Source organism: Hemitrygon akajei, chromosome 29 (genome assembly GCF_048418815.1).
Source record: "Hemitrygon akajei chromosome 29, sHemAka1.3, whole genome shotgun sequence".
In the NCBI taxonomy this organism is placed as follows: Eukaryota; Metazoa; Chordata; class Chondrichthyes; order Myliobatiformes; family Dasyatidae; genus Hemitrygon; species Hemitrygon akajei.
The window spans coordinates 42,199,987-42,213,714 of NC_133152.1; the positions used below are offsets into that span (position 1 = coordinate 42,199,987).

A 13,728-nucleotide genomic window follows, 5' to 3' on the forward strand; every position below is an offset into this window, starting at 1 on the left:
CATCCACCACCTGTTCCCGTGACCCTGATCCAAAAAGGACAGGGAGGGGGGGATTTAAGCAGGTGTTTCACCTTGCCCAAGGACGACCTGCAGGGAAGGAGTACCGAGCACCTTCTTTGGTAGAGATGTATCTCTACCCCTCCAGCCAGCGCATTGGCAACATTTAAAAGCTGTCTGGATATGTAAATGGTTAGGAGAGGTTCAGAGGGCTATGGGCCAAGGTGTGAAGATGGGACCAGCTCGCTGGGTGTCAGCTGGGTCTCCAACTGTAAGACTCTCGAGTCTGTCAGTACGTTGGAAGGACCACACATTATGCCCAATGTCAATAACAATTCCCTGCAAATCTCCAAAAGGAACGACTTGTGACCCCAGTGAGGGAATCGAACTGGGAGATCGGGATGACCCTCAAAGGAAAAGTCTGGAAAAACTTCTGAAGTGAGTCAAAGTGACCGGGAAACCATTGGCAAACTGTTTTATTTTTGTCACTTGAACCGAGGTACAAAACTTTGTCTTTTGAGTGATCTCATCGCATCAGTACATCAATGCGATACAAGGGAAAAGGGAAAAGCCCATAATGGAAAGCAGAACACAGAGTTACAATTATAGAGAAAGCGCATTGCAGGCAGACAGTGAGCTGTAAGTCCGTAATGAGGTGGACTGTGAGGTCAAGAGACCATGTTACACAGTCTATTCAGGGGTCTGTTAACAGCGGGACAGAAGGTGAACTTGAACTTAATGATACATACTTTCAGGTTTTTGTATATTCTGCCCACTGGGGTTGGGGAAGGGGAGCTCTGATGGAAAATGGAGTGTGTTATACAATTGGGTTTCACTCAAAAAACACGGACTGACTAAAATGACCTAAAAACATTAATTATTTCTCTTCAATACAAGAGATTCTGTAGATGCTGGAAATCCACCATGCTTATTGACTGCTGCGATGTTAACTAAACTGTCATCAAGGACTCCCATTTCCCAGGACATGCGTTCTTCTCACTGCTTCCCTCAAGGAGGAGGTACAGGGGCCTGACGACACACGCTCAACGTCTTAGCAACAGCTTCTTCCCCTCCACCATCAGATTTCTGACTGGACAATTAATTCATAAACACTACCTCACCATTTTTTTTTCATTGTTTTCTCTCTTTTAGCACTACTTATTTATTTAAAGTTCTTTATACATTTCTTATTGTATTTTATAGTTTTTATTTACAATGACAATATGACATACATCGGTGATATTAAACTTGATTCTGATTCTAATAAGGCCATAAGATATAGGAGCAGAATTGGGCCGTTTGTTCCATTGAGTCGCTCTGCCATTTCATCACTGCTGATCGTTTTCACTCTCTGCTCCAGTCTCCTGCCTTCTCCCCTATCCCTTCATGCCCTGATAATTCAAGGATCTACCAACCTCTGCCTTAAATATACCCAATGACTTGACCTCCACAGCTGTCTGTGGTACTGAATTCCAAAAATTCACAACTCTCTGGCTAAGAAATTCTTCTTCATCTCTGTTCTAAAATGCCCTTCAGTAGCAAAAATTGCATTCATGCGATTAATCTTCTTTCTCAAGCACAGCACCAAGTCTTTTGCAAGGTCGTCATAACGATGAATTTACCTGAATGCAACCAGGTGAAAAATCATTCACTTAGATCATGTTAACACAAGTATTTGTCTTTTACCAGCATGGGTTATGGATTGGCGGTGCAGACTGAACTTACCGCTTTCTTTGATTTCTTCTTCGTCGACCGAGCCTTTTTGGCCTTTTCAATCACCGCGTACAAAGCGAAACAGAGGCGTGTCATCCGTGGGAGATCACAGAAACTGATGTCAAACTCCAGGTTCTGATTCCACACTGGCTCAGAGCTCATGTTGACCTCCTGGCTGTAGACCGTTTTGCAGAGCATCTCACTCCCGTGAAACAAGCCAGCTTGGACAACAAGCTACGGTAAAGAGAAGGACAGTTAAACAACAAGCAGTAAATAACTGGAGTGGTAAATGGTCTCCAATTATATCTACAAGCAAGCTGGTTTAATCCTCTAGATCACCACCGGACAAATCAACATGTGCTTCCCTTAATAACTTTCATAATTCAAACTGGGCTTTTCTCTTTGGAGTGATGGAGGATGAGGGGTGACTTGATAGAGGTGTACAAGACGTTAAGAGGCATAGATCAATCACAAACAAGAGGAAATCTACAGTTGCTGGAAATCCAAGCAACACACACGCAACGCTGAAGGAACTCAGCAGACCTGGCAACATCTATGGAAAAGAGTACAGTCGGCATTTCGGGCGAGACCCTTCATCAGTCCCGATGAAGGATCTTGGCCTGAATCATCGACTGTACTCTTTTCCATAGATGCTGCCTGGCCTGCTGAGTTCCTCCAGCATTGCGTGTGCGTGTTGCAGAGGCAAAGATCGAGTGGATAGGCAGAGACTTTTACCCCAGGGTGGAAAAACTTATACAGGGGGAGTAACTTTCAGGCAACTGGAAGAAAGTGTAGAGGGAATGACAGAAGTAAGTTGTTTTATATAGAGATTGAGGAGTGTGTGAAGTACCCTGCCGGGGGTGATGGTGGAGATAGGTACATTAGGGGCATTTAAGAGACGCTTAGATAAGCATGTGGATGATAGAAAAATGGAGGGCTATGTAAAAAAAGTTCAAAGTACATTTGTACAGGGGGGAAGGGTTAGATTGATCCAGGAGTAGGTTAAAAGCTTAGCACAAGATTGTGGGTCAAAGGGGCTGTACAGTGCTGTGGTATTCTAAGTTCTGAGCTCTGTGTTATAATCTGAGCAACGAGGGCAGTGCATATGGAGTTGGAACCAAAGGCCCAGTTATATCTGCTGAAATCCATATTATTAAAAATCATTTCAACTGTTTCTAAATGTCTGCAACAATCAAAATGAGCTTAACTAGATTTTAAAAAATATTTAGAAATGCATTAAACTGATTTAGAGGAGTACAGGCCCTTCGGTCTATGATCTCGTGCTGACCTTGTAGCCTACTCTAAAATCAATCGAACCCTTTCTTCTTGCATCGCCCTCCATTTCTCTATCATCTATGTGTCTGCCTCCTAAAAGCCCACAATGTATCACCTCTGCCACCACCCCTGGCAGGGCGTTCCACGCACCCACCACTCCCCGTGTAAAAAACTCGGATATCCCCCTGTATTTTCTTCCAGTCACCTTAAAATTCTGCCCCCTCACATTAGCCATTTTCACCCTGGGGAAAACATCCCTGTCTATATAGGGTGAGGTTAGACAGGCTGGCTTTTTATTCTTTTCTCACTTTCCATTTCAGATTTCCAACACCTGCAGTTTTTTTTTGACTTTCAGTTGCTTAGGTGCAGAGACCAAAGCTGTACACGGTCCTGTCTTGCACTGAGAACCCATACACTGATCAATCAATTGCACTTCGCTGCAAAGGTGTTTGCACTGAGTCAGTTTCTTGTGGAGACATAATTCAATTAAACAACAGTCATCCTGGAGGAAAAAAAGAACTGAATGGCTTGCGGGCACAACTTCTTGTATTGAGTAACATTTAGCCAAACTATATTCAAGTTGAGGCAAGTCAATTTTATTATCACATGTGCAAGTAAGACCATAAGACACAGGAGCAGATTAGACCATTCGGCCCATCGAGTCTGCTCTGCCATTTGATCATGGCTGATTTATTTTTCCTCTCAACCCCATTTTCTTGCCTCCCCCCCGTAACCTTTGACACCCTTACTAATCATGAATCTACCAACCTCCGCTTTAAATATATCTGATGATTTGGCATCCACAGGCGTCTATGGCAAAGAATTCCATAGATTCGCCACCCTCCGGCTAAAGAAATTCCTCCACATCTCTGTTCTAAAGGGACGTCCTTCTATTCTGAGGCTGTGTCCTTTGGTCCTAGTCTCACCCACTATTGGAAACATCTTTTCCATATCCACTCTATCCAGGCCTTTCAATAATTGATAGGTTTCAATAAGATCCCCCCCTCACTGTTCTAAATTCCAGCATGTACAGTCTCAGAGCCATCAAGCGCGCCACTCACGTTAACCCTTTAATTCCTGGGATCATTCACGTGAAGCTACTCTGAACTCTCTCCAAAGCCAACGCATCCTTTCTCAGATAAGGGGCCCAAAAACATTAAAGTACAGGTACAATGATACAACAGAATCAGAGGTAGGCAGAGACAGCACACAGGACATAAACAAGACAGGTAAGATAGAGAGAGTAAAAAATTCTGTGCAAGAGAGTGTAAAGAAGAAAGACACAATCAGAGTCAAGTTCACAGTAGTGCAAGAGGTGGTCTGTGACGTTGTATTACAGAGGTAGGGGTAGGGTTGTGCAGGCCGGTTCAAGAATCTAATGTTTGCAGGAAAGTAGCTGTTCCTAAACCTGAACACTCTAACATATTATTGGAAGCAAAAACTCTGTAGCTCTTGAAGGGATGACATGATTAAATGGTGTGCTTCAAAGAGGGTGTGGGGAACGGGACAAACCTTAGGTTTGGAAGCAAGGAATAAACTGGACGAGGCATTTAAGTCAAAGTTCAAAATCGAAAGTAAATTTTTATCTAAGTATGCATAAGTCTATAGGTTGTGGAATCGATTCAGAGTTGTGACAGCTCAGGGGCCTGATGGTTGTAGGATAACAACTAAACCACGTGCTGTGGGGCCCAAGCCTCCTGTTGCAGTGGTAGCAGTGAGAAGAGACCATGGTCTGGGTGGTGGGGGTCCTTGATGATGGACACTGCTTTCCTGTGACAATGCTCCTTGTTGATGCGCTCAGTGGTGGGGAGGGCTTTGCCTGTGATGGACTGGGCCACATCCACCACTTTCTGTAGCCTTTAAAAAAATAAGGCACCTAATTCAAGCACCAATAAATCTTCATTCTGTCCAGCAAGTGAAAAATTAAGAAAAAAGAACAGAGATAAGTTGTTGCCGTATGAAAAGCCACTTGCATAGAAAGAATGACTCATCGAGGGAGAAGACACCACCCTGGGAATGTTAACCAGCAGTCATGAGAAGGGCAGAGACAGGGCAAGCGTAGGATACTCAAGTCATTTTGGTGAACAGCTGGAGTCTTGAGAACTACTGCAGACCCTTCTACTTCCAAAACACCGCATACATTTCCAGGGTAATCACTTTTGCAGTCCGATCCACACAGCAGTTCCCACAGATGATCAAATAATGAACAAACATAAGATTGGTCAGAATTTCAAATGTCAATACTTGAAATATTTGGAAAGTGACAACTTGAATTTTGCTTTTGAAAGCTTTAATAGCAAACAGGAATTCAAACAAAACCAGAAAATGCTGGAAAGATAATCATTGGTCATTGTTCAGGGTTTACAGATTTGTCTTTGGCTCCTTTGTCAGGACGTCCCAATGGACACAAAGACTTTTCCTAAATTCTTTCCATCGTGGGTCTTCCCTGAGTTACACAGGCCTTACTTATGGACAGCACAAATGAACTCCAACAATATTATTAAAGACAAAAGTCCGAAGTATAATAGTTTTGTTCCAATGAACAGCAAAACAGGTTTCCAATTTCTCTCTCTCTCTCCCCACTTGTAGTAATTGTTCTTTGAGATACAGCATGGAACAGGCCCTTCTGGCCCTTCGAGCTGTGCCGCCCAGCACCCCCCCCCCCCCGATTTAATCCCAGCCAAATCATGGGGACGATTTACAATGACCAATTAACCTACCAACCGATATGTCTTTGGATGCAGTCACATGGGGAATGTACAAACTCCTTACAAGCAGTGGTGGGAATTGAACCTGGGTCGCCCGTACTGTAAAGCGTTGTGCTAACCACTAGGCTGCCTGTCGTACCTACTATTTTTTAAACATTTCTCACCATAACCTCTAGTAATGTTTATATGCATTGTGTGGTACTGCTGCCATAGAACAACAAATTTTACAGCATAGGTCAGTGGTGAGGTGATAAACCTGGCACTGATTCTGGTTTCAAATTCACACCAAATGGGCCTGCATACTCGGGTACGGGCCACCAAACACTCCCCTCCCAGTGCTTCCAGTCTGCTGACTTTACCAGAACCAGCTGCAAATATCATTCACAGCCAATACTGGAATTTACATTTCATGCTGGGGAAAGAAATTTCTAACTTAGAGGATGATGCCAGTGTGGGACGAGCTGCCAGTGGAATTGGCAGGTTCACTTGCAGCACTTATGAGAAGTTTGGATTGGTACATGGAAGGCAGAGGTATGGAGGACTACGGTCAGGTGCAGATATTTGGGACGAAGCAGTGAGCCAGGCTGGCACAGGCTAGATGGGCTGAAGGGCCTGTTTCTGTGCTGTAGTGCTCTATGACTCTATGCTTAAGGCTCCAAAGTATTTTGATGATGATCTTGTTTCACCACAGAAAATCTGAATGTGCAGCAGGCATCCATGTAGATAGTCAAAACTCCAACAGGATGTGATTCAGTGAAAACAAAACCATAGAACTGATTGTCAGATGACTCCTAACCTCTGCAGGAGGAAGAATGACATCCAGACCGTCTTGTCCAATGGACAGCTGAGGTCTGGGTCAAAGTCGCAAAGATACAGCAACAGTGACAGGACATGGCAAAGTGGATATTACATATTGCAAATATGGAAATCTGAACTGAGAACAGAAAATGGAGGAACAACTGGTCAGTGGATCTGTGGGAAGAGAAATAATGAATGTCTTTCTATAATTTAATTTCTTTATTTATTTAGAGATACAGCACAGAATCGGCCCTTTCAGCCTAATGAGCTACACCGCCCACCAACCCATCTATTGAGCTGAGGCTAATCACAGGGCAATTTACACTGACCAATTAACCTACTAACCGGTAGGACTTTGGACTGTGGGAGGAAACCGGAGCACCCGGAGGAAACCCATGTGCACACAGGAAGAATTTTCAAACTTTCATACAGAGGATGCCGGAATTGAACACAGAACTGCAACGCCCTGTGCTGTAACAATACTGCACTGACCGCTACACTACTGTGGCACCCCGAGTTGGAGTTTTAGTCGGTCTGATAGCTTTACATGTACCTGTTGTGCTTTATTTTTGAGTGAAATGAATGATAGAAAACTACAGCAATGAAACAGGCCCTTCAGCCCATCTGGTCTGTCCCATCTACTGCCACCTGGACCCTTGCCCATAGAGTGCTGGCAGAAGTTAAGAGACAAGACTAACAGTAGAAGAACAAAAGACAAGGAACAGATTGGGGAAAGGTATCGGCAATGTCAAACGAGATGGATTGTTTCTCAGCATTCAGAGAAAAAGAGTAAAAGTTCTCAAAAAATCACAATCATACATTATTTTCCATGTAATATATATGGAAACACTTTGCTACCATGGGAGGCACGATTACGTAGCAGTTAGCACGACAGTATTACAGCTCAGAGTGTCAGAGTTCGGAGTTCACTTCTAGCACAGTCTGTAAGGTCTTTGTAGCTTCTCCCTGTGACTATGTGGGTTTCCTATGGGTGCTCTGGTTTCCTCCCACATTCCAAAGAGGTACTGGCTTGTACGTTAGCTGACCACTGTAAACTGTCCTGTGATTAGGCTGGAGTTAAATCGGTGGGTTGCTGGGAGGTGCACCTTGTTGGGCTGGAAGGGCCTGTTCCAGGCTCTATCTTTCAATTAATAAATGAAAATTCCACACTGAGTTCCAACAATAATGAAGGGACAGCGATATAATCCCAATGAGGTGTTGTGTGTGACCTAGAACCGGCATATTATCACCTGCACCCAACTACCCCGTTTTTCAAAGTTTAAGAGGCCGTGAGTTTAGGAGATGCTGTCATTGACATTTTAGATTTAGACAAGATTCACACTGATTTATTTCGTACAAGCGCATCGAAACATACAGTGACAAGTGACATTTGCGTTAACAACCAACAAGCCCAAGGATGCACAAGTGTCGCCACACGTGGCTGGCACATTCGGTAGATCAACACAAGCAACGACGACAGCAACAACAGAACAAAGCAAGACTGCAAAAGCAAAACAAGCCCCTTTCCCACCTTCTCATACACACTCTCACACACAAAGATATAAAACTGTCGTGTGAATGATGCTTTAAAGTCAGCTCAACAGGAGATTGTTCAAAGTAAAATATTATTGCAAAGGAATTACAGTACAAGTGGTGCCCAAGAGTGACATCCAGCATAAATTACGCTAGAGTGCCCACATGGACTTCAGCTTAACGAGAATACAGATGATTTTAGGAAGCAATTGCTATGTGCTTTTTAAGATGCCCCACTCTGCAGCCACAGTAAAGGCAATTTTCCAACATACCCAATATAAATTTGAGAAGCAGCACCTTATCTTCTGTCTGGACACCTTTTCAGCTTTCCAGGCTCAATAATAAACCCCACAATTTCAGGTACCTAGCGTTCCCTGATTGCTTCAGAACTGAGGGGTACAGATCGGGTAAATGCAAGCAGGCTTACCCCCCCTCCCCCCCACTGAGGTTGGGTGGGACTAGGTCATGGGTTAGGGGTGAAAGGTGAAAAGTTCAAGGGGGACATGAGGGACTTTTTTCCCCTCAGAGGGTGGTGGGAGTCTGGAATGGGCTGCAAGCACGAGTGGTGTATGTGAGCTCGATTTCAGAATTTAAGGGAAGTTTGGACAGGTACATGCATGGTCCCCGGTGCAGGTTGATGGCACTAGGCAGTCTAAATGGTTCAACACGGACTAGATGGGCTGAAGGGCCTGATCCAGTGCTGTGCTTTTCTCTGATTCTAACTGTTCACTTCTGCTATGAGTCTCCACCTGTGATAATAGGTCTGTTTTCCTCTCACTGCTAGCTCAACCTCACCTGTCGGTCAAACCCTACACTGCCCGACCTGCTGAGTTCCTCCAGCTTGTTGTACATGTTGCTTTGACCACAGCATCTGCAGTGTACTTTGTGTTTACACCATTTTAGGCTCCTTTTGTTATATTTTCGGGGAACATAGGGCGGGGAACATCATAAAGGACTCCTCCCATCCTGCGCACGGACTGTTTGATCTGCTTCCGTCTGGTAGGCGCTTCAGATCCCTCCAGACTAAGACTAATAGGCACTGGAGAAGTTTTTTCCCTACTGCGGTCACTTTGCTGAACAGTTAACTGCCGGTTAACTGTCGGCTAACTATTACTTGGATTGCACTACCTGTATGTACAATTTATATTTTTATTTATATTTATCATTATTATTGTTATGAGCAGAGAGACAACATCTGCCGGAAGTAAATTCCTTGTATGTGCACAGGTACTTGGTGATTAAAGTCTGATTCTGATTCTGATTTTCAGTCTCCGATTGCTCCCATTTACCCACCGACATTCTCTTTCCCATTTCTGATGGCGAGTCTTCAATGTGAAACCCTAACACCAATTCCCTTGCAACAGTGTTAACGGTTACATTGAACACAGATCCCTCCCATTCTACTGAGTGTGACCTGCATTTTTATTTTAATTTCGGGTTCCTGCAGTTTCCCGATTTAGTACAATTAAAGTTGTGTTTCTTAATCATCTTTGCTCTCGTTATTAAACAATCAAAATGAGCTGGAAGGCCATTTCACTGAACATCGCCGATTGTCCAATCAGGACACAAAGAAAATGTCCCTGTCCTAGTTGTTGTTGTGGTAAAGGCATTGTCTTGTGGGGAAGATATAGGAAATAAAGTCTTCTGAGGTTGCTCCAGCTTTCAATAAGGTTATGGCTGATTTATTTTCTGTTCAGACTCCATTGTTTTTATAATTTTATCAGTCCTACACTTGAATTATTCTCAATGGTAGTCCATCTGCTGCCCTCTGGGACAAAAAAATTCCAAGGGTTGACATCCCTCTGAGTTAGGGGTTCCCAACCTGGGGTCCACGGACCCCTTAGATAATGGTTTGGGATCCGTGGCACAAAAAACGCTGGGAACCCCTGCTCTGAGTGAAGAAATTTCCCGAAATCCCCATCTGAAGCGGCTGACTTTAAATCTATGACACTGCCCGCTAGCTCCGTGTTTCCAGGCTCCCAGCATCCGCCTATCAATTCCTCTCAGATCCAGATTAATCCCTATTGGGATCAGGTCAGACAGCATCTATGGAGAGGATTAAGCAGTTGAGGTTTCAGGCCCAGGCCCTTCATCAGGTGGTGAAATCAGTTCTGAACGCCATTTGCTTACTTTTATCATTTACATGATTTGTTTTTTTTTGCTGCACACTGGGTGTTTGACAGACTTCAATCTTGTTTTAAATGGGTTCTACTGCATTTCTTTGTTTTGTGGCTGAGTATAAGGAGACGAATCTCAAGCTGTATATAGTATACATACTTTGATAATAAATCTGCTTTGAACTTTGATAATCCCTCTCAGAATTTTGCATGCTCATTGAGACCACCATTCATTCTCCTGAACTCAGTGAGGTGGTTATGACAGTCTTATCATTTTCTCCTCAATGGACGTGCTCCTGAAGCCTCGAACCCATACAATGAGACCACTGCCTCAAAGGTATGTGTACCTCCCCTTGAAAAGGATGCGGCATGGCAAGGGTTAACATATTGCCCGGGCAAGGACAGATTGTACATAGAGTGAAGACTGCCAAGGCGAGAAAGGACTTTGAAGAGCATTGTTTCTCTTTGCGCAGCGGGAGGGCCAGAGCAATTTCGCTTATGGAGATGAGATAGGAATGTAACAGAACACACACCAACTACGGGACAATTACTTCACTAACTTCAAAGTATCATCAATTGTTATCTTGTAGTTTCACTGGTATTGTGAATGGTGACTGATCTTGCAAATAAGGAATTCAAACATACACAGCTTACCAAATGGTCAATACTCATAACTTCTAGTTAATTCTGCATAAAAAAGGCATTTCTCTGTTCAGACTTCAGAATAGTGTGGTGACGGGGGCCACACTGTTTTCCTTGTGCACAAGTAAAATAAAGTACCGTATGTTTGGGGAATGAGTGCAGGAATCAGCATCCAGTTAATTAGTGACATCTTCATGCATGGAGACAAAAATTACACACAATACTCCAGCCAGTCTTGTGGGCTAGCTAATGGTCAGTGCTTAGAGGCAGGGCAAACAACAAAACTTCCAGGAATACTGCACCTCTAATTGTCAAGTCCTGTTGAAAGAATCACAAGCTCTTCGTTGGAAAATTAATTGACCTTCCAAAAATCTGCCTCGAGGAAACAGAACAAGTTCTTCCCCACAAAATAATTGTTATAAACAACGCCTGCTGGTTAGTTATCTCGCTCTCATCTTTGACAAACGTTGCGCCTACAAGACAGTCCCTTGCAAAATGGCACTTGCATTGTTGACCACGTCCACCAACCCCCTCTCTCCCCGGCAAAACTTCACTCTAAACTTCCCCTTGTTGCTTGAAACCGCAGAAAAAAAAGACATGTAACTACCGGGAAATCATGATTCTAAGAAGCAATATCTTGCTTCAAGAGGTCGAAACCTAAAACCTCCGGCTTCCTGTGTTGCTGAGTTTTGCAGACTGCTTTACAACACTAATGTGGATGTGTGGTTGAGGCCTGATGACATGTAATCTATATATATATTAATCATTCAGATGCAGTAAACAAGGGGATTTGTTCACAATGAGGCAGAAAGGAGCTGCACCAACCTTCATTCCTTCATCTGCATTAACTTTGCTTCCTGATACCAGAGTAATTGTAAAAGGCTTATCCAGGTCCCAGAGACTGATACTTGACTGCTGAAATAGAAAAGGAAATCGCCACGTCAGTTCACATGCCCTCTGTCAACAATGGGTGAGCAGAGCTGGTGATTTACTGGGACGAACAGAAGCAACTAATCATTTGAATGATTATACATACATGTTCTTACTACATACATGCACATGCGCAAACAGATATACACTCGGTGGCCACTTTATTAGGTATACCTAATACTTAAAAGGTATTATAGGCAATCGTTAGTCTCGTGAGACCATGGATTTGCTCCTTGGAAGGTTTCCAGGGCGCAGGTCTGGGCAGGGTTGTATGGGAGACCGGCAGTTGCCCAAGCTGCAAGCCTTCCCCTCTCCACGCCACCGATGTTGTCCAAGGGAAGGGCACTAGGACCCAAGCAGCTTGGCACCAGTGACGTCGCAGAGCAATGTGCTGTTAAGTGCCTTGCTCAAGGACACAACTCGCTGCCTCAGCTGAGGCTCGAACTAGTGACCTTCAGATCACTAGTCCATGCCTTATCCACTAGGCCACGCGCCAACACCTAAAAGGTATTATTACTTGTAATAAGTATATTATATATAATGTATAATTATGCTTGGAAATACAAATGTCCAATCAGCCAATCATATGGCAGCAACTCAATGAATAAAAGCATGCAGATATGGTCAAGAGGTTTGTTTGTTGTTCAGACCGAACATCAGAATGGGGAGGAAATGTGATCTAAGTGATTTTGTCTGTGGAATGATTATTGGAGCCAGATAGGGTGATTTGAGTATCTCAGAAACTGATCTCCTGGGATTTTTACACTTAAGAGTTTACAGAGAATGGTGTGAAAAACAAAAACAAAATCCAGTAATTGGCAGTTCTATGGGCAAAAACTTCTTGTTAATGAAAGAGGTCAGAAAATAACTGGTTCAAGCTGACAGGAAAGTGATACGAACTCAAGTAACCATGCATTACAACAGTGGTGTGCAAAAGAGCATCTCTGAATGCACAAACACGTCGAACTTTGAAGTGGATGGGCTACAACAGCAGAAAACCACAAGCATCCAGAAATACACTTGGTGGCCACTTTGTTAAGGTAGCTCCTGTACTTAATAAAGTGTCCACTGAGTGTATGCTTGTTCACACTTTCAGATTCTCCGAGAGTAGCGACCTCAGCCCAGTACATCTGGGGCCCATCCCTCCCCACCATCAGCAGCTCGTTAGGCCTGCCTTGCTGTACCTCTAGATTTTAAAAAAAAGTTAATTCATACAAAGTAGGGACTAGGTTGGCTTCAGTGCAGAAAAAATGCACTGGACTCATCATAACACGTTTAGAAAAATAACTCTGAAGAACAAGAATAGAACAGGAAATAAAAATAAGCCAAAATGCTGGAAATCTGAAACAACCCTTGACTCGCGGTGCATGACCCTAGACATCAACTGTTTTTGTCTCCACAGGCACTGATATGGTCATCTTGCTGGGTATTTCCTTTGGCTCTCTGTGTGCAACTTCAACATGGTTCTTCGCTTGCACCCTCATTCTAACTTCCCTCATTAATCTATCAAATACATAACTTCATCGATAGTCCATCTCCATGACAACCTGAGCTCAGCTTATCAGAGATATTCAGTTTGCCCTGTCCAGCTGTCTGGGTATCTTAAAATTAACTCAAGTTATTAGTATTATTTATTTACTTATTTATTATTAATACTTGCACAGTTTGACTTTTGCACTTTGGCTGTGTCAGTCTTTGTGTGCAGTTTTTCATTGATCTTATTATATTTCTCTGTTCTATTGTAAATGCCTGCAAGAAAATGAATCTCAGGGTTGTGTATGGTGCCATATATGTACTTTGATAATAAATTTACTTTGAACTTTTAAACTCCCTTTCAGTTCTGCTGAAGGGTTCACAATCTGAAATTTTCTCAATCTCTCTCTGACACACACACCCCCCCCCCTTCACACTTCCAAACTCTAGCAGAGGGATCATGACTGAGAATGAAGGGTCTCGGTCTGAAACATTTATTCCATCACATAGATGCTGCCTGACCTGCTAAGTTCCTCCAACAT

The 13,728-nt window shown here is 43.4% G+C and overlaps 1 protein-coding gene across 8 annotated transcripts in view; it reads right to left on the minus strand.

Moving 5' to 3' along the window:
- pik3cd (phosphatidylinositol-4,5-bisphosphate 3-kinase, catalytic subunit delta) overlaps positions 1-13,728 on the minus strand; it is a 250,545-nt gene that overhangs the window by 44,871 nt on the left and 191,946 nt on the right. For all 8 annotated transcript variants that reach the window (XM_073032256.1, XM_073032257.1, XM_073032250.1 and 5 more), the window contains 2 exons: positions 11,609-11,698; positions 1,723-1,944 (listed from right to left, as the gene is read on the minus strand). In XM_073032256.1, the coding sequence (XP_072888357.1) occupies positions 1,723-1,944; positions 11,609-11,698 (312 nt within the window). The remainder of the gene's footprint in view (positions 1-1,722; positions 1,945-11,608; positions 11,699-13,728) is intronic.